The 26,409-nt window shown below is 32.4% G+C and overlaps 1 protein-coding gene and 1 long non-coding RNA gene across 2 annotated transcripts; both read left to right on the forward strand.

The window, feature by feature from the left end:
• The first annotated feature begins 3,992 nt into the window (after positions 1–3,992).
• LOC132743907 (uncharacterized) lies at positions 3,993–9,874 on the forward strand. The gene is made up of 3 exons (XR_009627633.1): positions 3,993–5,626; positions 5,910–6,608; positions 6,853–9,874. It is a non-coding gene; the product is annotated as an uncharacterized LOC132743907 (long non-coding RNA).
• Positions 9,875–13,043: 3,169 nt separating this feature from the next.
• On the forward strand, positions 13,044–24,610 carry LOC132743908 (NXPE family member 2-like). Its single transcript, XM_060732500.1, has 7 exons — positions 13,044–13,470; positions 13,771–13,908; positions 14,619–14,731; positions 15,451–15,725; positions 17,404–17,660; positions 22,593–22,780; positions 23,008–24,610. Exons 1-6 carry the CDS (start codon positions 13,466–13,468, stop codon positions 22,756–22,758), a joined length of 954 nt encoding a protein of 317 aa, XP_060588483.1. The 5' UTR covers positions 13,044–13,465; the 3' UTR covers positions 22,759–22,780; positions 23,008–24,610.
• Positions 24,611–26,409: the final 1,799 nt, after the last annotated feature.

Consider the following 26,409-nt stretch of genomic DNA (forward strand, 5'->3'; position numbering starts at 1 on the left):
TCCCGTCAAAATAATTTACGAAACAAAATTGAAGAAATCCAGCAATGTCACGTAAAGATCAAGGTTAAGGTATTTGCAATACAAGTTCATAATAAAGAATGAACAATCGCATCCGCATGTCATAATCTTTATTATGATCTAGAATGGAATAACTCTTGATTATCCTTAGAAAATAAAGTTACAGATCATTAAACTCTGTTGGACAGAGTATGTAAGTTGCAAAGAGACATAACCTTTTATCTCATCAACAACTTGGTCTGTTAAATAAAACGCAATAGCAATGGCACTTGCACAGTATTCCTTTATATTAATAAAATCGTTTCTTTCCCTCATTTCCCTCAATAATGTATTCATAATTATTTTGAACTGTGTATATGCTTTATATTGACGGGCGTCCGTCCCTTAATGGTTGTGATCGTTGACTTCAAACATCATCCCCGAATTGCCTTTGGTTCAAATCTAGCGTTTGAACCAGCAGAAATGAAATTATAGATTGCTTCGATATCTTGTGCATTTTTCATTAAAGTAGTTTTCATTAAAATAAACTTCATTATGCACATTAACAAGAATTAACGTTATCAAAAAATATACTTAATTACCAATAATGAATTTTTAAGCAAATCTAAAATTAGTATTTTATATTTGTGTCAGTTTTGAGTGATAAATTATATCTTTTATATAGTTGATTAATTGAATTATTGCATAATATAATATAATTCAATTAATATATAAATGCAATTTCTGCATGTAAGTCATAAATGAATATTATGGATTTTTGTTTCACCTAAACAAAGTTTTACACTACGTTACAATGCATATTTACTTCCTGATTTCAAAGTAACATTGGTTATAATATAGTTTCTCAAAAGTTCATATACAATATGATAAACAAGATCAACAAGTAAAGTCAGCGTTTAATGAACGCAACCCCATCACGACCCAGCGGCAAGGAGCTCAAGAAACAAAACAGGGCGCAAGCCAGCGCACGGACAGGCCAATCTCCAAAATGACAAATCATAACAGGAATCAAAATCAAAGACAACATACAAATGGTCAACCAATAGGCCAACCAAACAAAATGACACAGGGCAAGGGGAAAGGAGAACTGGTGAAGGGGGTCAATATTTTAGAAATAAAACTAGGGGCAAAAAGGAATAGCCCTGAGATATTTTACGTAACGTGAAAGAAACAAGGATAAGCTAAGATAAAGGGTAAACAGACATACATTAGGTCCTAATCAGAACATTGATGTTAGAGGATATCTAGACAAAGAGATAGAATATAACCCAACATGTGCTATTTCACATCAATCAGAGTTATCTTCACTTCAAGACTTTATTGATGTAACTCTTACAATTACAAACTATAGATACAAACAGAATGGAGAATTCTTGGTGAATTTATAAACTTTGACAACTGACATTATGCACATAAACCCGACATCTATTATTTGTGAAATTCAACCGGTAAAAATTGATGAAAAAGAACGGACCGAGCATGAACCTGACTTAAAAAGATATTCAATGATATTAGAATAATCATTAACTCAACAACAAGATGAAAAGTTAAAGTTTTTTTGGAAAAAACGTAAAGCCATTTCTTCAAAGAATGATGCTGACATGATTGTGTGACAAAGTGAACCACAGAATATTTCTGATCTTAATTTCTGATTTTAAGGGGATGTTATTTACAAACTTCGTAAGATCTTGGGTCATTGTTATTTTTCTGTTGTCTTTTCTAAAAGTATTAAAAATTTATTAAAAGAGGTTATGACCCTATTATTTTAAGACATACAACATGCTTAGTGTTAAACTTTTTAACAGTTGGACGCTACACTTTCTATTATTGATTACATCTGACAGACCACGTAAGAGACTCTATGATGGACAGTTCTTAAAGATTGAATTGCCTTAATGTTCGTCTTCTTCCTTGCTTCGTCGGACCCTTATAGATGATTTTCTTGTTGCTTTGTCTTCCTTTTAAACATTGAGTACTTTTATTATGTTCATTGCGGTTTCGTTTCTATGCTTCTACATAATAATTTCGGTGTTTCCCTTATTCAACCTTTTTTAACGTAGCAGCTGTTAGAATCTCACTTAGCGGGGATTTCCTTTATTAACACTGTCTCTTTGGGGCTAAGAGTGAGGTTTGGTGCACCAATAACCGGTTTAAACTCCTCAGCAGTACTTATGCTGCTGACCGTTCAAGGGCGTCGTCCCTCTGTGTTCCCCAGATGTATGTCTTTGACGTTTCATACTGTTTTGGTGACAATTTTGTTTGTGTCCCTTGTTGTTTTCTCATCTACGGTAAGTATCTTTCCTTCTGCACCTAGTTTGATTATTGTTTTTTAATTAAGCCCTCCCCCTCTCATGTCTCGTTCATGTCACCTTCCCCTTTGTCCTTTTGTTCTGTGTGGGCCTATTAATCAGTCAATTTGTTTTGATATCCTTATTGGATACTTTTATCTCCTTTCATGTATTATTAAGTGATTATCCTGTCCGTGCCCTGCATTGTGTCTTGTCCAGTTTTTGTTTGGGATCGTTTTGGGCTCCTGGCTGCTGATCATTGGTCGTGTGGGGGTAGCGTTCATTGAATGCCGCCTTTCCTTGTTGATCTTATTTACCACATTTTTTAACAACTTTAGAGATTGGAGTTGGTCTTTCAAAGACTTCATGAATGCAACTTGAAATTATCTGCAGACAAGTGTTACTTCTAAAAGTTCAAGTAAAATTCTCAGGACATGTCGTCAGTGAACAGCAAGACAAAATCAACAATGTCAGAGATTGGCTTGCACCAAACACACAGATTAATTTAGATCTTTCATCTTGTTTGCTGAAACTTATAGAAGATTTTTAAATGATTTTCCAAGTTAACAAAACCTTTATCAGATTTAATACCACCAACATCAACTGGGAATAAACAGAAACATAAAGAACATCAATCACGGGTTTGGGGTAGAAGAATAATAGACTTTTGGATACATTAAAAAACAAATTGTCGAATCCACCTGTATAACCATATTTTGATTATTCAATAAATTTTGAAGTACACACAGGTGCGAGCACTTTCGGGCTCGAAGCTTTCATTAACCAGATTCAGGACCACAAGAAAAGCGTAATAAGCGTTTGCAAGTAGAACACCGACAACAACCAATTAACTTATAAACCGGAAACTTGATGCTACCGGGCAAAGCTTCAGCACTGGGAGCGTAAATTTTGATTTGATTTATAGAAGCGGTCTTTAAAATGCAGATGCTAATGGATTGTAATGGCATCCACATAAAAATGAAACTACTGGCAATGACGGACGAATCATTTTAGAAGAAAGCACCATCAAACCTATATGTTCAACACAAACACAGTCACTCATATAGATCATTTCATTCTGCTCAATAAATATTATAGATATTTCTGAATGTCATGGGAAAACTTTCGCACAGATTGAAACAAGGGAGATTAGACAAGTAAAGTAGAAAGACAAGATTCTAGGAACATGGTAAAGGTCAGCATTAGTAACCATTATATCAACATATCTATTAGAACTTGTGGCAACTGAATTGTTATTATAAGAACCAGCAAAAGGGGAAATTGAAAATGATCTTGTCATCACCGATCATTTTACAAAGTATGTAAAAACTAATCAGCAAAGACTTCAACTGAGGCCATATACATCAGCTTCATAGTCTATTATGGGATACCAACAACATAGCATTCGTATAAGGGTGCCAACTTCGGATCAGAAATCATTCAGCAATTATGTTTGTTTGTTTGTTTGTTTTGGGTTTTACGTCACATCGACACAGTATAGGTCATATCGCGACGTTCCAGCTTTACTGGTGGAGGAAGACCTCAGGTGCCCTTCCGTGCATTATTTCAGGCACGAACGGGCACCTGAGTAGAACCACCGACGTTCCGTAAGCTAGCTGGATAGCTTCCTCACATGAAAGAATCCAAAGTCCCTGTCGGGATTCGAACCCACAGCGGTGAGTAAAGTCATAGGAATCAAGATGTTTCGGACTACACCGTACCATGACATGGGAATGGATGGTTCTACTGAACATTAGAACCGAACATTGCATAGGTAGGACATTACATAGGAATCATTTACTTCCATTAGGGAATGTTTTCAACATTTCGAAAGAAGAAGTTAATGAAGAAAGGAAAAGTAATGAGAAATTGGTTCCTACGAAAGTATTAGAAAAAAATACTTCATTTCAAGATGGAGTTGATACACATTCAAAACTGGTCGATCGTACTCGGAAGAAAGAGTATAGAAAGCTAAGAAAGGATATGCAAAGAAGTGAAAGTGACCTCACTGATTCAGAAGAGGATTCAGGAGAGTATGTATCCATAGAGGGTCGCAATTAAACCTTATCCAATGGTTGGTGATACGAAAACGATAAAAGAGATGAAATTGACAAAGAAGAAGCCAGGGATAAAATAGAAAAACAGAACTGATGTTTCAGAAGAGATTGATCTAGAGTTAAAACATACAGATGAGGTTAGTACAGAAACGATGGGCAGAGATACTGATAAAGAATCTTCACCTATTGAAGCCAGGGGTAAAATAGAAAAACAGAACTGATGTTTCAGAAGAGAGTGAACCAGAGTGGACATGATCATCAAGACCAAGAAAGAACTGAAGGAATATCATCTTTACCAACAGACAGATAGCTCTGCAGAAGCAAAATGTTTCTATTGGTAAGAACTTAGTGTCTTCAGGATTGTTTTACAAACTACCACCTGATTTAGTTCATAACATTGTACAGTCTATAATGCAGTTGTAAATAATTTATGAATAATGTACATAACTTTAAATTTTATTATATTTCAATAAGTATTGATGTAAGAATATTTAATCTTTTGTTTCATTCTTTGAAACTTGATTACAATGTAAAGAGAAAATATTTTTTAAGCAGATGTTACACTAAAGTATTTTTGAACATTTTCATTGAATGCTTATTGTAAATACATTTTTCATTTATTTAATTCCTTCACACTTTTGTATATAAGTTCATTTTTGTTTATTTTTGGAATATTCTGGAGTTTCATAGTCAATCAGGTAATTCTTTTTATTAGATACTAATATTGTTGGACACAATTTTGCTAGCAGGTGAAAAGAATGAAATACTATATATATTTTTGGTCTAGTAAAATATACAGTTAATATTGTCCTTATGAGATTGTTGTGTTTTATGATAAGAATTTGAAAAGAACATTATCTGTCATTCATTTTTCTTTTGTACAGGCTAATTTTTGTATTTGATTTTTTACTTAAGCTTTAAGTAAATTAATGACCGGGCGTCATTGTACAGACAGGGAAAGTGTGTAGTAGTGTCCGAAAAACATCTTTTTGCTATATATTACTTTGTGATGTTTCGTATCTTTGCAATAATTATATTGATATTGAATAACCTTTTATGTGGAAGTTTAGCGGGAGTTTGTTAAACTTGAGCTCAAGGCGGGTAATTTGACGTGGGTTACATATTTATCGTTTAAGGTAAGTAAATGTCAATTTCTTAATACGTTACTTGTTCCTGTTTAACAGCAACAATTTTAGTATTTTGGAAGAAAAAGCTTTGTGTGATAGAAGGGTAACTGAGAGGTTTACATGCTACTTAAGTTTGGTGAGTAAACTGCGTAATTTGTAAAGATATATATGATAAAGCCATGTGAAAGTTATGTCAAACTGTATTGTATATTTATATTTTTGATAACATATTTTTTTTTTATATTTTTGATAAATGAATACCCATGAATTAGGTTTAAAGTTTGAAGGGACCATTGAGCTCAATAGATGTATTTATGTAAATGATGTAAATAATAATATATATGTAATCATTAAATACTATGATGAATTGAATTGATAATATTTTTACTGTTTATATATGTAATTTTATATATTTTCAGAACAAAAATGTAAAAGACATATCTAGAGTTATTTGAAGGAAGTCAATTGATAAATCATAATTGTATGTGTACAGAAAAACGAAAATAAAATTTATCTTTAAAATGAAGCTGACCTTTTGAAAATTTTATCCGCCCAGATCTTCCTCTATGCATTACGAAAGGACACATTGTATGTTTTATTAAACTTATTGATTAAAATATGAGACCATGGTTGTGAGTGTTATGGCACTACTATAACCGATAACATGTATTATTTTGTGCGTTAAAATTACAAGTGTGTACTATTCTTCGAGGAAACCTCGCGATAATTAAATTATTTAAAATGATCTAAACGATGTGCATGAATTCAAATACACACATATATCAATTCCTTCTGGGTAATCTAAGTCAATAGATTGTTACAACAGACATTTTGAGTTTTACACTTAAATTATACATAATCTAATGCTAATTAATATAAAATAGTCATCATTCTGACACATTTAGATAATACTGTGTGGAATCTTTGTATTTTCATCGTCTTCAATAGTTTAAATATATAAATTACCAATAGTATTTTTCTAATCTTAAAACATATTAAAAAGCCTGCTTTCATTTTGTAGGGTCATAATAGACATTTAAAGAATATGTGAATATGGCATACACTGAAACACAGACGAAACAATGTGCTTGTGAACAGATATTTAAAATTCCCTCTGGGTAGGTATGATATTTCTTTTTATTTCTCAAGTCAATAGATTGTTATAACAGACATACTGAGTTTTACGCTTAAAGTATTCATATATATCTTATACTAATGAATTTTTGAAGAAGACATCATTCTGACACTTACATTTAGATAATACTGTGAGAAAACTTTGTATGTTTCTTGTCTTCAAAAATACAACAAGTACAACGGGTGTATATAACACAAAAGTTTGAGATAATATTAATTTTTTGTCAGCCAGTGTTCAAATAGAGATAATGAGAATCACCGAAGAAAGTCCAAAACGGCAAAATTGAATATATTGCAAACCTGTTCATGGACCGGTACTGTCAAGTGCAAACTACGTCCGCGCCCCCTAGCACCGGCTTAAGCAGAAATCAACATGTGAAAATGAAAATGGTGAAATTTTGAATCTTGAAAAATCCACAGATGTGTTAATATGACGGTTATCATGGAACAATCTTAAATGTGACACGTAAATGCCATTCCATGAAAAACAATGTATGGTCCTAAGTAATAGAAAGCGTGTGCCCTTAAGGAGAAACAATGGGCGGAGCTAAAGAAAGTATAATTTTGAAAGGGGATCAAAGGTTATGAAGCTTGCACACCACAGATAAGACGCCAAAAGAAAAAGTTAAAAAGCAGGCAACATAAACCCAAGGTGATTCATCATTATTCAAGTAGGGATATTAAAACCACCAAACTAGAAAATGCCAAATAATAATAAGAATAAAAATACCGAAAACACAACAATTATGTCGTGCTTAACGATTTTTAAAGATCGAAAATATAACATCTCTGATTGAATGTACGCGGTGAACCCTCAAGGCCTCCATATGGCACAAACACCGCTTATGTGGCGATAAAATAAAGACAAATAAAATTCCAAAAGAAAGTAAAAAGGGGCAAAATTGAAAATGTTGCAGGCTCGGTTTGATTAAGCCTGTTCTTGGACGGTACTGTCCAATGTAAACTAGAGCCTCTAGCACAAGTTTAAGCATAATTTAAAGATCCTGTTACAATTTTTTTTGATGGTTTTATTCTATACACATGATGCTCAAATTAAGATTTGTCAATATTGTAAGTTCCAATAAACATTATTTATAAAGATATTACCGTAAATGAAGATTTCACGTAAATAAAGGGAGGTAATTACAAATGTATTTTCTATAAATTCTAAGTCAAATTTTCTAATAAGAAATGAATGCATATAATTTATTAATTAAATATAATGTGCACAAATATTTGCAGTACACATTTTACATATTCTTTGGTATTTGAAAATTGTTTAATGTGCATAATTATATACATATATAATTTTTTGCAAGTGTGGTATACACACAGTAACAATATCAATCACAAAACTTACAGGATCTTTAATATTTAAAAAAGGAAAATGAGGAAATTTTGAATCTAGTAATATCCGCAGATGTGTTCATACGGCGGTTACCATAGAACATTTAATGTGACACGTAAGTCATCATTTCGAATGAAATAAAGGGATTTGTAGAATTTTACATCGAAAACCTAATAAAGATGCCAATAAATAAACTTAAACATCCTTATTGTTTTGTCAATCGTTTTATTGCTTTCTTATTTGAAAAAGTTACCTGCCTGTGTGCTTAAGGTTGCTGACTTCAAAATTATGTGCCCCAAATAGCCGCCCTGTTCATATCCGTCAGGTGATAAACAAATGACGAAAGGAGCATTTGATGCTAAATATAGCAAAATGTAAAAAGACAGTATTTTGATTTCCAAAATACTAGTTAACTATAATTATACCAAGTGCAAAACAGCACAAGTAAAGAAAAGATAGCTCATCGATATAGCCAATGAGTACTTATTTTGCAACTTAAACAAGAAACCGAAAATTGAAGTTGATTCAAAAATAAAAATGATGTCATTCGTCGGCTAAGTTAATGGGGTCTTTAAAAAAAGCCTGAGTGAGTAAATATGATACCATCTGTAATAACCTAAATTCAAGCTATTACATTCCTCGGTATTATTGAAAACTGCAGTATTATAAGTAAGTAGGTAAGTAAATTGTTTATTAAGGTGGCATGTGTTATTTACAATATAAACATATACAAATATTTAATTAAAGGTATTAAACACCCGGCCACATGGGCCTATTAATCACTGTCAAATTTGATTTAGTATCTATATATAGTTCTTATTAAACACAAAAGTAGTGCAAGTTCAATTTCAAATACATGGACGATGTATGTAAAATAGTATATTTCATTTTTTATTTGTTCTTGCTCACAAAATGTAAATTTCCTTTGGTTAATGTGTTCACCGATAACACGTCCTGTTTCGACTATTATGGGTAGAATCCCGTACCGTAACTGTGCCAGCAATAAGCGTTCATGCTTCTCAAAATTGAACAATATATATTGTTCGGTTTAAAAATTTGTTTTAAATGGTTAATTTGTTAAGTTTTCGGTTACTTTGTACAGATGTTTGCCATTGTTTGGTAAACATACTAGTTTTATTTGCTACTTTTGCATTAGCCGGTCTCCTTTCTGTGAAATAGGAACTGAGACCCAATGATATCATTATTTGTTCTATATCGTTAGACCATTGTTTTTGGAACATAACATAGTCTGCAGTTAAAACTATTTAGGTAGTCTTTGTTGTCCTTTGATTTATACAAAATAGCGTAGCATATATATCCACCTTCTGAACTTGCTTGTCAACAACCTTATATCCCCTGTAATTGCTGCCACGGGCGCTAATCGATGTAGTCCTAAAAGTATCGTACAGCTCCATTTTGCACACTGTCTATTGTTTGATAATAACTTTATCCCAACACATTTGAACAATAATCTAGCACTGGTACGACAAAATTGTAGAACATTTTTTAAAGGATTTAAATCCAATTTCTTTCAAATGCATTATGTTAATTAAAACTCCCTTAAGCCCTGCCTGCATTTTTTCAGTGTTTTATAGTGTATGATATAATCTGTATTTTCTCCTCAGATAATGCCTAGGTATTTATATTTACTAACTGTTTTCAAGGTTTATGAAATAGTAAGATATTTGTTTCTCCGACAGAAACATCAAGGTCATAGCAATTATGTCTGCTACTTGATCGTTTATTAAAACAGCAAAATGTGTCTGCGACAACGAATTTCCCTGGACCACGCATTTTTTACAGTCGATCCACTGAATCATTATATTGTTGATACGTACACATGATACTGTTTGATCGTAGTATGATTTTATTGCTGTGTAAATTTTCCAGGCAATGCCCGACCGCTAGAGTTCATTTTCTATTTGTTTTTTGGTCACAAAATGTACATATTCTCTTGTTTATGTGTTCACTAATAAAACGACATGTTTCGACTCTTATTGGTAAAATCTCCCAATTTGTGTCTCATAATACACAGTCAATGGACATTAAATATAAACTGGCTTTATGTATATTTAAACATGGATTTGGAAAGTTAATTTGACATTAAAAAGAAATGTCTACCATTCATTTTAAACTACGAAAACATTATCAGTATAAGTAATTATGGAATGAAAGTGTTTCAAGGTCTATATGATCGATAATCAAAAGAAATGTTTATATTAATTAATATGTTTAACTCATACCCATAAATCTTTGTAAAGTATTAACATTTGCAAGAAAATTGAATCATAGACTACTTAAAGAAACAAAAAAGATGGAGTTATGGCCTATTGCGTGACAGGAAAATGATCATTCTGAAAAGCATAGACCCCTTTTTACAGGTTGAACCAAATATAGATATGGCATTCGTAAATAGGTAGATAATTAAGTTATTATGATGAATATAGCATCCCATATTTTGTTTATTTGTTTGAAAAAAAATATGATCATGACATGTTTTCTTAGCCAAAAAATGAATGGTTGATATTATTGATAAGCAATCAAAATCTTGAGCAAACAATTATGTACATGTTTGTTCCTTTGCTATTGTTTAAATATATTTCTTGGAATATATCGTTTATTTATAACTAAATTATATTTCATATGTTTACCTACAATTACAATGACGAAATAATTCGTTTGTCTAAAATTATATGTAAGATTATACTTCGATATTTTTTAAATAAAAAATAGTTTATTCAAACCCCCCTTTACATAAATCGAATGTATGCTAACAACTGTCAATAAACCATATAATCATTAATCTAGTTAACTTAAAAAGTATCTACATGTATGTAATGTTCTTAATAATCAAAGTTATCACCTTGTTCTTAGAACGTTGTATTCTTTATATCCGGTGTTATTGATATATGATACATGATATGTAATCTGGAAACAAAATAGTATACATACTTATAATATGTAGAAAACAATATAAAGATTTGAATGAATTATTATCAAAAAGTGATACTGTGTTTAAGGTTGACCATTGGTAATGCATTACTTCCACTTTGAAGAGTATTCAAAAAGGCTAGAATCACTTGTCAATTACATTGAAATTGAGGGGCGTCAGTTCAAACCCCAAAAGGGGCAACTTTGTTTTTCTTTGGATTTTATTTTCTTTTTAACATTATTTATGTATCTCTCAGATCGATCTCTTATGGAAGAAGAAAAATAGTTGATTTTTATTATATAGTTAGTGTAGGTATTTATTTGCTAAAAATGCAAATATGATACCAAATATTTTCCAAGCTTTATAAAATAAAAACTACACAGTAAAAGTATTTTATATTCCGCATAATCTACCAATATATCTTAAAGAAACTTTAGGCAGCCCTTCATTATAGTAAATTGAAGGGATATTTTGAAGAAGACTTTTTATATAGGGAACTGGTCAGACAAGTGTTTAAAATGGGTGGGGTAGGGTAACATTTTTATACATTTTGTTTAGAAACAATCATTTTGCTCGTGTAATTTTGTTATCTGAATGATATTATTTGTTTCTTAACAATGAGCAATAGGAAAAATATTTTTATGATTATGATTTTATAGATTATTTAGAATTTCCTCATTTAAAAAAGTCCTTCTAATAGCAAAGCTTTAGATCAGAAATATATCCATAACTCATAAACCACATGGTAGATTTTATTTAAATTTTGCATACAAATGACTTTTTAGCTGTCCTATGTTGTCAATGTTGCAGTTCCATTTCCAGTTTAGTGCCCATTACCCATGGTCTACCTTAAGACATTATATCGGTCTTACCGTTGTAAATCGGCTATCTAACATCGGTTTGGAGTTTTGATGTATAGGAACTGACACAACGAAGGCTGTAGGCATAATTGGTTAATTCTTTTGAATCGCATCGACTCAACCGGTGTTAAATAAACGATAAACACCGCACAGACCGATCTTTTTTCTATTCTACCAAGATAAAATAAGGAAGAACACTAATGTTATATTTTCAAGCGGAGATTACTTCCGTTGCCGATTATCGTATAATGCTGCTCGATTTGCCACCCTACTGTTAAAAAATAACGCCTCATACTGGATTGTATTGTATTAACATCATTGCCCAATTAATAATTATTGTATGTTTGAAATGACGTCCTTCTAGTGCTATAAATTAGTTGTATATTTAAGGATGACGTCATTATGCTGCTTACGGATGGGCGCCGATTTTTCAAAATATGTATTATCTGATATGGATTTAATATGTGGCGTTAGTGTATGCAAGATATTATTTCAGTATTGTTTAAAAAAAGCATTTTATAGAACTGAAAAATATCAATAAAAGTACATTTTTATTGTTGCTTTAAAAGGCTTTGTCAACTATATAATCGAGGGAGAAAACATAACAACCGCATATACAAGTAGTTCCTAACCAGTGTTGGCAGTTTAACATTGCTTTTTTATGCTTTGTCTATAGTGACAAAATCACGAGGAGTGTTAGAATTGTATGTTTGATATTGGTAATTAGTTTTGTTTGTACTTGTTCTTTCGATTCCAAAGTTTGTTTTCAAGTACAATTCAAGTACAAGTCTATTTTATTTAAGATGAATGAAACAAAAAAAAGGTAATAATAGCTGGTATTAATTAAATATATCGTTGCAAATTTGTTTGCGAAAATTAAAGGCTGTCTGTTGGGCTGTTAGCATATCTGTCTTTTTTCTTATAGATCGTTGAAAAAAAAAATTGCGATAGTTAAGGGCTATCTGTTAGCCTATCTGTCTATTTTCTTATTGATGCTTTGTATTTTTGTTTTTAATTTCGTGAGGTTCTATGAAGTTGTTTTCCATAAGTAATAAAGTATCCAAGAAGAGATAAATCAATACATGATTAAATAAACAAATAATTATCTCAACTTAGGTAAAAAAGAATATCTAGAACAATAAATCATTGGATAAATGTTTGCAACTATTTATTTATTAAATATGATTATGTACATAATATTAAAGTTACTTTCCCACACAAAACGTGTCCTTAAACATGCGTAAAATTAAAAATTGCAGTCACCACGAGATAACTGACCTCGCGTTTGCGATGTTTCACCTAACACAGTCAGAAACACCCTATTATATTATCAGTTAACGTAAAGCGAGCAGGATAGCGTGATGCAGGTAGAAATAACTACATAAATTTCAATTCTTAACCGGAATACCGGGATATGCTCTTATTTATTGGTTTTTGTTATAGACATTATTTTGTATGATATATTGTGCAGCAATCTATTGCAGGATTAATAACTTACCTAGCGCAAAACCTTTCTACCATCAACTAACGGATCTTCTTGCAACAAGTTAATAGTGGTGTTTAAAGTTTAGGTCAATATTAAGTGATAAAACGTTGCAATGGTTTAAAATCACAGTATAATAAATATTGCAAAAACTTAACTAATGTTTTTCGCCGGACAAGACATGTTTTATTCATCAAGTTTTATATAAATGTACGAGAATGAGGTAAAATTTTATCTTTTGATGACATCATATTTCAAAACGCGCAAACTATAATGTTATGGATAGTGGCTTTAAAGTTAATCATGTCAAATAAGTAGTAACTCTTATTCATTTCCATTTTACGATCAGAGCACATGCTATCAAATAAATAGTAGTGTGATTAGAATTTTTATAACAGTCAAACATTAACAAAACAAATCCAAAGTTGACCATTTGTTAGTTTATAGATATATTACAGATTTTTTGCTATAGTGTGATGAACAACTTCTTTTTTAAAGCATTTATAATTTGTTTTCCTTTCAGACTATCAAGAAGAGAGCTATGCATTTTGTTTTCTGTTGTGTTTGGTATCGTTATACCTTTTATGCTGTATAAGTATACAATTTGTACGGAAATAAAAACATCAAAAACATCACTTCAAACAGAATTATCTAATAGTATGTAAGTTACCGATTAAGCTGTAGTCAAATAAGGATAAATAATAAACGTAACACAAGTCTTTATAAAATACTGAATTATAAGTAATTGTACTAGTATTTGATTCGTTAAATATCTGGACCTGTAATTGGACGTAATAAAATGCCACCTTAAGTATAATAAGCCTATTAAGAATGCAATTTAATGTGTATCTATATAAAAATATAATTTTGGAAAACAAAAGTGCAAAGGCAAAAGTAGGTTGCTTCTTCTGGAAAAAATAAAGATATTTTTTATCGATTTCAACTCAACACTGGTATAGTATTAGACAGATTGGCAATTAGACAAAAAAATATAATAATAACACAAATTAAAATATAAAAACCTATTTGTAAGCTTCTCCTTGTTCAAATTCCCATTTTACATATATTTGTTAAATATATGAAATTGTTTGTGTTTAGCTGAAAACTATTTGTATATACTCTCAACACTTTCTTTACCTTTTTGTTTTTCTTTGACTCCCGCAATATGTAAAATGGGTGAAAAGTGGAGGTCTGTCATTTAGTTAACGTCAACAAGTAAGAATTAGACAATGACAGAATAGCTTGAATATTAGAGTTACAAACAAAGCAAGTGTTAGGCCATGATTATTTCACTTGAACATAATTAAAACTTTATAATTCTTATTTTGATTACATTTATTTCAAATAAAAAAGCTTTTGTTTATTTTTTAGGTTTAAATTATACAATTCTTACAAAATTAGACTGTTTCACTACCAGACAACTGTAAGATGTAATGATACTTTATTAGCTGCTGACCCGTTTCGCTCTGCTGTATATACACAAGGTCAGTTATTTAATTCGATAACAACTCTAAAGTAATAAGTAGTAAGTGGAATATCACCAACACATGTTTTAAAGAACTTTCTTTTTCTTATGATCAGTCGATTTTGTGTTTTTAAGCGCATATTTTTTTTAAATTTCTCTTTCTTATACAATGCTCACATAGGTTCATATATTAGCATGTCTATACAATAATAAAATTCAAAGTATATCATGAATTGCTTGAACACATATTACACAAAGTAATATAATTATAAGGCAATGCACATTTTTACGAATTAATTTTAAGAACGGAAGTTTATCTCGTCACAAACGTTTGGACCTTTTAAAAATTTATTGAGAATTAGGACTTAGTGTCCTAATGCATCGGAAGATCTCAACTATAGTATCATTTTGGCATAACAATTAAAGAATTTTCTAAGTACATTCATCCTTCGATTTTATTCGAATTAAAAGTGCCCAAAAACTTAAACGATTGGTTCTAGTTTCTATTTCGAAAAAAAGTAAAATGTTGAATTATTGATAATATTGATAAGTATTTATATGTTAACTCAGATACTTATTGCATTTGGAAATTTTGTTCAGCTATGATACAGCTTTATAGTTATTATTTACCTTAAATAACTTTATTAAAAACATTTATGTATTGTACAAAAGACAAACGTAAATGTGCAAGTATTGAGCCATCACTTCTAAAGAAAATTCATTTAAGTCTATTATAAGGTTCAGATACCATCTACCCTGGAGATTACATTCGCTTTTATGTTGTCCTGTATAACGGATATGGAAAACCAATGATCACTGGAGGAGATCATTTACGGGCACGTTTATTTAACGAATCCCTGAAAGCATATATACCTGGCATTATTTTGGACCACGAAAATGGAACATACACTGTAACTTTTCAAGTATTTTGGATCGGAAAGGCTAAACTGGAAGTAGAAGTATTATATACAAAAGAAATTATAGCTACTGTCATTCGTTTAAAGAGATTTTGGGTAAGAATATAAGAAAGGTTTTAATTCAAATAAGGTTCAAACAGAAGCATTTGAAACCTAAATATCATCATATGTGCCATTCTAAGAAATTCCCAAAAATGAGCAAATTATGTTCGAGATTGATCAAAAAGTTATTGGCCCGATGTACTTCAGATGTATAGTCAGACAATCCAAATAATGGTATTTCTTTTCAATATAATCGCCTTCTACATCAATGCACTTTGCCCGCCTGTTCTCCAACTTGTTTAACACTTTAAACTAGAATTCTTTAGTTTGGTCCTCAAAGAACTCACTCATACACATTCTTTTCCTCCAAAACGTCTACCACAAAGCTTGGTATACAGTTTCGGGTAGAAGTCAGAAGGGCCAAGTCATTGGGATGGAGAAGATTTGCAAAGCCACATTCAGTTGCAGCAGCCATCGCAACTTGGGATGTGTGAGCTGGCGAATTGTCGTGCAGAAGCAGAACGCCTTGAGTCAGTTTGCCCCTCTTTTCACGCGCGATTTATTGATGCAGACGTCTCAATTCGTTTGCATAGTACAAACCGTTTATGGCTCGACCTTGCTTAGTCAGTTATGATTATCTCCTGACTATCCCATAAAAATGAAGTTATCAACTTCCCTGCTTCCCTGCTGATGGCACCCTCTTGAATTTCTTCGGAGGGGGTGAGCCAGGGTGCCCGAACTGTATGCTCTGTTTTTGGATTCTGGATCGAAGTGATGGACTAATGTTTCATCCTGAGATACGATCCGGTAGATAAAATCAGGTTCATCCTCGAGACAAAAGATATCTTGAAATGTCAAGCCTGGTCCGTTTCTGGTCGTCAGACAACTGTCTTGGGATCCATGTAGTGGAAATCTTTGACATGCAATAGACATCAGTCAGAATTGACTGAACTTAACCAAAGCTTATACCCACTTCCCTAGCAATGCTTCGCTTGTCTCGCCGTCTGTCGCACATGACCAGATCATGCACAGCTTTAACAGTTACATCGTTGGTGGTCTCTGTCTGCGCCCAGTCCGCTAATGATCTCCAATGCTCTCTCTGCCCCTCATAAATATAGCAGCCTATTTGTTTTCAGTGGTTTAGGACGGGGACTCCTTCCCAAGTGTGTCCATGGAGTCTTCATAGATTTCCTTGGGGGACATCCCTTTCTTACAGAGGTTCTTAATGATGGCTCTGATTTCAACTTTCTCCATTTGGTCTAAATGACACACCCCACTACTGATCAAAGTGTTTTTTTATGTTCCTTAATATGTGTAAGTACAGGTGGGCAAGTAGAGGGCAATTATATTGAAAAGTAAGACCATAAGTTTGGTTCGCTGACTACCAGAAGCACATTTGGTACAATGGTTTAACATGAACACTTCATCCAACATAAAGCTTAACATGAATGAGAGAGAGAGAGAGAAAGAGAGGGAGAGCGCGCGCGAGAGAGAGAGAGACTCTCTCTCTCTCACACACACGCACGCACGCACACACGCACACACACACAGACAGACAAAGACAGAGAGGCATACAGAGATAGTACTTGAGCATCGCTAAGGAAAATAATAATTAGAGACAGAAACTCTCTCATTACACGAAAAGCATGTTTAATGAATCTAGCTTGATACATCATTTCTAAAACATCTACGTATATTCCGTATCTTTATAATCGGTGTTTTAATATTGAAGGACTTCTCTGACATCTTTGCGACATTTTCGTTTATGGATCATAAAGATAAAACACGATGTGGTCCAAATTACGAAACAGTTGTAAGATCTTCTAGTACATACAAAGTTTGCAACTTCTCCTATTGGCACAAATCAATGCGATGGTTTTGTGCAAGGCCTAATGGAATACTTCTGTGTAAGCATTGGGTGTCTATATATCGTAATTGGGAAAATTTTACAAATGGAATCAACGAATGTGAAGATGAGCTGAGCAAAAGGTACTTCAAAATTGTTATCTATAATTTAGAAATATAAAAAAAACACATAGTTTTCACAAAATTATTTCACGATGACAATGTTTGAAATACTTTTAAACATAAGTTATAAGAAATTTTTAAAATACACTTGAGTCATTTACATTGACGATGATGCATTGTCTGTAATTTGTAATATGATGTGTCACTTTGTTTTAAAAATGGCACTATGTCTGCACTATCATCTTCGGAGCAGATTGATGCTTAAAAACACACCAATTAGAATTATCTGAATCAGTTTTGTATATATGTATTATACAATTACACGGCATTTCGCAGATATGAAATCTGAATCAAATTTCAATCACAGATTACATACTCTTTATATAACATTTGTATAATATGTATTTTTATATTGTTTTGTTTAACTATTCGAACAATTTAATGGTAAATATCATTGTTTTTGGGTCATTCTTTGTCAATTTTCTCGAGATAATCTTAGTAACAAATTTAATTTTCACCCTATGGTTAATTAATTAAAGGAAATTTGGCAATAACAGGGAGAATCTAGAAATACCCGGACTTTGTTTATTATTTTTAAGATAACCATGTTGTTTTCCTTAGATTTTAATCTATGTTTAAGTCACAAGTTCATCTCCTTATTCGAAATAGTCATTTTCTTCCATTGTTTGTTTGTATGCCTTAACAAAACATGGTTATATTAGAATAAATATTAATAGCCTACCTTAAGTGGAAATTTCAAAGGCATCAAAGGGCATATTAACAATCTATATTTTTTTCAAAACGTCAGAACATAACTTGGAACGAAAATAACGTCATACTAACATTTCACATCATTCTTGTATATTTAAATTTCAAAGTTTGTTTGTTTGGATTCGATTTTTACGGCACGTCAACACATAACTGGCCATATCGTGCCGAATGCTATAATATACTTAAAATGTTTCGTTAAACTTTGTAAATGCCAATGAAAATTAGCCAATTAGATCCTAGAATACAAGTTTATCTCTTTCAAATAATCAATGATGTTTTTTGGTGGAATTGTATTAAAGGGTTCTTTGAGTGAATTTACACAATAAAATCTAGTAAGGCCTGTGAAAAATCATTACCTTCAAAAAGAAAATGCTTGACAGTAAAATTTTCATTACAAGCTACACAGAAAGGGGCATTGTCATTCGTGAGGAGATAAGAGTGGGTAATTTTAGTGTGTCCCGTTCGGCATCGAAGAAAAACTGTTTGATCATGGCGGTTTGACAGAGATGGAGATGGTGACACATCAAGAGATGGGTTAGATCGTGAAGTTTATTAAAAACGGCTTTGTCCCAATTTGCTTTCCATTCAGATGATACGAGTTTATTTATAGCCGGTCTAAAATCATAAGCAGGTAACAATAAGTCAGTTTCTTGAAAATCTAATGATTGTTTAGCTAAAACATCTACTCTTTCATTTCCTCGTATACCTACATGACTTGGAATTCAATATAATTTAAGAGATTTTGTTTTAAGTATATCATGAAATCATAAAATAAGTTTCCATATCATGATATTGTCAGATGTTTTATTTTTAATGGATATTAAAACAGAAAGCGAGTCAGAAAATATCACAAATTTATCATGGGTATGCTGTACTATGTATGACAATGCTAAATCTATAGCTTTTGCTTCAGCATTAAAAAATGATGCATTATCTGGTAACCTCATACTAGATGTAAAATTATTTTCAAACACATCCGCGCCTACTTTGCAACCTTCTTTTGAACTGTCCGTATAAATATGTATAAAATCTTCATGTTCTTCCTTAATTGCTAGAAACTTCTCTTTGAAATGTTCAGGTGAATTTGATGACTTTTTTATATTTGAAAGGTTAATATTTATTTCGGGGAATTATAAGTCCAAGGTGGAATATCCTCATCGTCGTTTTGAGGGATACTGTCTGGATTAATTTTAAGTTTATCTAAATCATCTTTTAAACGAAGGCCTAATTGTTTAATTCCCTTTGGTGTGTTAACACATTTTTCAGTATAACTTGGTTTTAAAATAATATTTTTAGCTGGATTTTTGCTATTAGATGAAATTCTAGTTGCATATTGAAGTAATAGCCTTTTTCGACGAAGATGAAGCGATGGTTCCCCAGCTTCCGCATATAGACTTTCTACAGGTTATGTGCGAAAAGCACCTAAAGCTAAACGTAAACCCTGGTGATGTATGGTATCTAGCATTTGAAGATATGATTTTCTTGCAGACCCATATACTACAGAACCATAATCTAATATTGATCGAATAAGACTTCTGTATAATTTCAGTAATGTGGAAGAATTTGATCCCCAATTTGTACTTGATAAAACCTTTAGTAAATTTAAAGCTTTTAGGCATTTAGTTTTCAAATGTTTAATATGTGGTATAAAAGAAATTTTTTTATCAAATATAATTCCTAAAAACTTATGTAAAGTTCAGGGTCATTATGGTGCTTCCGCAATCGACAAAACTGAACACATTGAGTTTCTGACTTGACCTTGTTCTTGATGGTGGTCCTCAGAAAAAGTTGAACCAAGTCTTACTTAAAAGTGCCTGTCGTTTAGAAATCTAGAAATGAAAAGAGGAAGACTGCCTTTAAGTCCAGCATCCTTTAGATGTTTGAGGATACCATATTTCCAAGTAGTATCGTAAGCCTTCTCAAGATCAAAGAAAATTGATACCAGGTGTTCTTTATTTACAAAAGCTTCTCTAATAAAAGTTTCAAGTCGAACAAGATGATCATTTGTACTTTGCTGTTTACGAAATCCTGACTGAAACTTAGTGATAATTCCATTATTTTCTAGATACCAAACTAACCGATTATTTATCATTCTCTCGAATGTTTCGCAGAGGCAGATTGTTAGTGAAATTGGACGATAGTTTGTAGGGTCAGTTGAATCTTTTCAGGGTTTAACGATAGGAATTACCAACGCATTTTTCCAAGTGTTGGGAAATTTACCAGATACCCAAATTTTGTTAAAAAATTCAAGAAGCAAATCAAGTGATTGGGGTGGTAAATGTTTAAGAAACTGGTAGTTAATTTCGTCCGGGCCTGCAGCACTATCTTTTGCAGTTTTGATTGAATAAATTAAGTCATCAATAGAGAAAATGGAATTATAGTCTTCATCGTTTGTTGAAGTAAAATTAATATGCTCTTTCTCAGCTTTACATTTATGTTGTTGAAATTCATTTGAATAATTGTTTGAAGAAGAGTTCTTTTTATAGGCTTGAAGTAGCAACGATTATTTTTTTCGCAACATCGCCATCAAAGCATCCGAAATACGATTGTGTATTTGATGTTCATGATCAGTTTGGAAAGATTCATTCAGAAACAATCACTATGTTTAAAGGAACACTTCACAAGCCCCTACATTGCCAATCATTAGCTTTAGAGTTGCAATGGAGCTTTAAGAATTTTGAAACAGTTTTAAACCTGACAAGGTTGTTTGTGCAAAATGATATGCATATTGCATAAGACACCAATGCAAACCTTAACCCTGAGGTGCTTGAATAAAGACAAATGTGCTACAGTGTGCGGTCATACTAAAATCTTGTTGATATTAATAATCATATAATCATCATCAGATCATGAAAAGTAGCTACTATACTTTATTAGACTGTACTTTTATAATTTTTAAAAACCCTAACAAATGCATTGCATGAAACATGTTTAAATTATAGATTTTGATTGAAACAAAACATGTTTTGTGTAGTTTTTTTGTCTTTTTCTTTTTGCTTTTTATTAACTTTATAAAACTCATGAAATTAGAAGTATATGTTTTTCTTCTTCAAAAATAGGCAAAGTTAGCTACGATAAATGCAAACTACTACAGTTAAATAGGATTGACTCATTATTGCATCATGAACTGTTTGAAATAAAATAGATGACATAAAAATAATGTTGAAATAATTTACGTTGTGTACGATTTTAAGGATTTCTTAATAATCAAACGATAGTTCAAGAACTGTGTAACTTTTTATTAATGCCTTACGGCTTTTGACACCAGCTGTTGTGAAGTGATCTTTCAACAAAAGCATATAAAAGCATATTCAGTTTGATTGAGTTTGTTCATGAGGGTTAAATGAAAAAAAAGGGCAACATACATCATGTCTAGTTGTCTACTGGCTACGGTTTTAGCGACATTGAAACTTCAACATTTAAATATTGGAATCAATGACAATTAACGGATTCAAAAATATACAAAAAAAACAACAACACAGAAGTGATGAACATGGCAACTTGTTAAAGCTGTCACGCGACACGTAAAATTTGCAGTAAAACGCATGATCCCTATGAAGCAACGAAAACAACAAAATAACATAAATTAGAAGACTCGGTTTGATTAAGTCTGTTAAAAGGGCAGTCAGGTTTAAATTACTGGCACACTTTAGGATAGCGACATTCGTGTTTTTCAAGATTTTACAATAAAATGATTTCTAATGAAATAAGAAATAATTGAACAATTATTTCATATGCATCAACCTTGTGCAAATACATTGGAAAGCCATGAATCATTTTAATGTCCATTCTAATGACATATGGGCTCTATGCTGCATGTGCATTACTATTTTGCTCAAATAGGTATGCGCTGGTCAATATTTGATTAATTCCTACAAATTTGTTTTCTGATAAAGAGGATATATAACTCAATATAGAGTTTTATTTTGGAAATGTATTATTATTGTAATTGAATATGTGGCCTAATTCCGGGTATTTCTGGATCATTCTTCGAGGGTTGTACATAATTATCAAGTATAAGCTTTTAATGCGGTTCATAATAATACATTGAGTAATGATGAAGTGATCTTATTTTCCCAACCATAATACGTATATACCGGTAGTTAACATATATGCCTATCCCATCTTTACTCAAAACGATTTTATCTGATGATATATTTTTCACCATTCAACAATTTCAAGAGACCAAACAACAATACCTTCAAACATCACTATACAAATATTGCCACACACGACCAAAGGTAAACGCAAAATCATGCTTGGAGAACATTACAAACCATGTGTAAGATACAATACTTCAGAGTTATGGTTCAAAGATAACCCTACAGGATATTTCTATCATGATTAGTGGATTCTTGTGCATTGTAAAGGTATAGTTATTTGATATATGAGGGATATTGGTACATGTTAAATATGTTAACAACCAAATTTAGATATGAGTCTTTTATGTTACCTTATGTACAGTGTATGTTTTTGTGTTGGCATGATGCTACATTGATGTTCTATCAAAATGTATTTGATAACGCTAATGATCTAACGCAAGAAGACATTGTCACAAGTAATTGATTATTTATAATGTAACATGTACATTGAACAGGTATTCGGCGATTTGATGAAGAGTGTTTGAGGAATAAAACTCTCATATTGTGGGGTGACTCTACTCTCTATCAGTGGTATCGCTATCTAAAATCAAAACTAGAAGTTATCAGCACATTTACATGTAACGTTCCAATTGATGGAGCCCACATATGGTATCAAACAAACACGTGCTATTATCACAAATACAATATAACATTATATTTTACGGGACATAATATTCCAGTAACACCTGTTGATATGGATAATCTTTATGAGTTTTACACAACTAACATATTCGATAAAATTATACGACTTATATTAGGAAAAGAATTACTGCTGGTGATACATTTATTTGCTCACTTTCAAACTTATAATTTTGATTTTTATGCTACACACATTTCAAACATAAAAAACAGTTTAAAACGGTTGTTTGAATTAGACTTCAGAATTAAAGTGTTTATTAAATTACCACATACTTACCGCCGATTAAAACAGTACAAGTGGATGTTACACCAAAATGATTTTGTCGGTTTTATTTATACAGATATTATACGTATACTATTTGAAAGATTATATGAAAAAGTTATTGTATTAGATCAAAAGGACGCGACTATTTCAAAACGGAGTTTTGATTTGCATCCGTCGATAGTTATTGTCGAGGAAATGGTACTAGAGTTATTAAGTTATATTTGCAAGAGTGATGGATGACAATTGTGTGATGGTAACAAAGTGGCAAAAGGAAAATGATATTAACATATGTCACATATCAGTATATTGCAAAGTATTTAATTGAACTATCTATAAGGTTCATTCTGTCTGTCTGCTTGTGTTTGTTCAACTTTATTCTATATTTGCTACAAATATTTAAAGGGTGAGTCAATATGCTTAAAAGATTATAAATATACTTTATTATGAAACAAATTGTTCACGATTTTCCATTTCAACTCTTCCTTATAATCTCCTCATTCAGAAAAACAAAGGTGAGGAAGGTTAATCCAATTTTAAAATGATTCAGCATAGTTTCACTAGTTGGCAGGCGGGCTTTCTGCTCAATAACTTGAGTTTGCCTTGGCCTATTGATGCCAAACTTTGTATAAAACACACTACGCAATGTGTGGGTAGCTTATATCAAGAGGCAGCTTGGAATTGCTACCCAGTGAGGATTAATGTCAAGGTCACTTTTTTCTTCAATGCGATATTTCATTCCTTATTCGTGTCACATCAACATGGTCGTAGAAACCTGATTTCGTCGCATTGGAGCCCTTGTTCATTTATTTTAATCCTTTTTTACCATGTACAAATATAATAAAAATTCAAACAAATACTAAGGGCCAAAATCAAATGATATTTATAAAAGACATAGTTTATGAAAGCACTATCACATATAAATAGACTATCTATTTTACATGTTCATTTTCTGTCATGTAAATGTGTCTAGATTCTGTCATGTAAATGTAAATGTGGCTAGATTCTGTCATTTAAACGTGGTTAAATTCTGTCGTGTAACAATGGCTATAAATGATAGCATTTATGCATGGATAATATACTGATAGTATATACCTTGTTTGTTGTAATTTGCTTATATAGTATCTATTTTGTTATAACTTTTGTGTGACGTGAGGTATGAGTATTACGAATTAAAAGACATTAAGAAAAGTGTCTGGAATTTTTTGTTTGCTTTGTTTTTTATGATCACTTCCCAACCCAAACCTAAATTTTTTAGAGATCAGCAGTACAATGGCCTCTGATAAAACTTTAAGAGCCATGATTTATTTCAAGAACTTTTGTGAGTATGTGAATTTACGCACTTTGGCACTTTGGTAATTTGCCGCATATTAAAATTGGAGATTAGAACAGTTATGGCCAAATAATTAGCAAAAAATAATAAACAAATATTTTTTGTCACAAGAAACTCCAAGTTGCTATGTTTATACAAGTAAAAATAGGATAATCCTTAAACCTCACGAATTATTTTGATGAAATTTAATGGCACATTTGAAATCCTTTATAATTCAATCTAAAATTGTTTTGTCTGCTGGAAAAGATGAATGCCAAAATATACTACTCAAAATTTGCTAAGAATCACTTTTTCTACAGTGCGTTACTTTTGTGTATTTGTAATAGATGTGAAAATTTATTGAAAGGAGTTACATATAATTAGTAAGAAATTATTTTTTATGCAAATAATGACAATAGTCACGACAATAATGACGTGTGCCGGTTGTTGAAAGAGTGTGCTAGACGAAAATCAACATTTTGGAGATCACATAGTGGAATAAAAAAAGTCTTGCAAATCAGGAAATGGTTGGCGTAGGGTGTTTTATACAAAGTACGGTGTTCCGGGACATAAATTACGACCTGGCATCGCCGCCCATGCTGCTGATGAGCCTGCGGACCTGGTGATGAGGAATCTGGGCGCATTCCTCTATGATTGCATGTCTTTACTGAACTGTTGTTGGTTGGACGTGCCGTGAATAAATGGCTTTCTTCGGCATATCCCTAGCATGCTCAATTTGATTTAAATCCTGGGACCTCATTGGCCAATCCATGTGGACTATAGTTGTCTCCTTAAGATATCAGTTTGTGATGTGGGCTCTGTGTGCACGGGTGTTGTCATCCATAAGAATGAAATCAAGGCCGACTGCACCAGCCAGCGTACGTGCGTACATGAACGTCTTAGATTTCTTTGACATACGTTACTGCCATCATTGTACCGTTTTTAATGCTGTCGGTCCGTTTTCCCCTGAGCGCTTATTCCCTCCAACACCATGACTGAATCCCCGCCAAAACGATCGTGTTTTGCAACGCATGCTGGAGCTAAGCGTTCATTTGTACTTCTCAAAACCCTAGCCCGTCTGTCCGTGAATTCCACACAAAACCTTGACTCATCAGTGAAAAGGACCGGGGTCCAATCATAAACTGTCCATATGACATGATCATTAGTCTGCGCCCATTGCAAACTCTCTCTAATATGGCGTTGTGTAAAAGGTATACAAATTGCTGGCCTCCTTGACCTCAACCCAGCATCATGCAACCTGTTTCTAACATCATGTTGTGTGCTAACACGCACACCAGTTGCATTCTGAAAGTCGTTTCGTTTCATTGTGAAAGTCGCGCCTGACCTGAAGGACTATAAATCGGTCCTGGGCTTGAGTTGTTGAACGTTCCCGACCTTCGGCGTGGCCCTGCAAGACATTTCAAGTCATTTGGAATCGGTTCCACATCCTGGAGACAACGCTCTGGGATACACCAAGGACATGGGCAACGTGCCTTTGTGAATAGCAAGCCTCTAACATTTCAATACCCCTGTTCATCTTATCTTCACTAAGACGACGTCTAACGTGTAGATTTGTCTTAGTTCGTTAATTTCGAGCACAGTTTTACAATAAGACGAGAGAAGTCTTGCTGCGTGTACATGTTT

The sequence above is a fragment of the Ruditapes philippinarum genome, unplaced genomic scaffold (genome assembly GCF_026571515.1).
Source record: "Ruditapes philippinarum isolate M1 unplaced genomic scaffold, ASM2657151v2 ctg369_1_1_1_1, whole genome shotgun sequence".
In the NCBI taxonomy this organism is placed as follows: domain Eukaryota; kingdom Metazoa; phylum Mollusca; class Bivalvia; order Venerida; family Veneridae; genus Ruditapes; species Ruditapes philippinarum.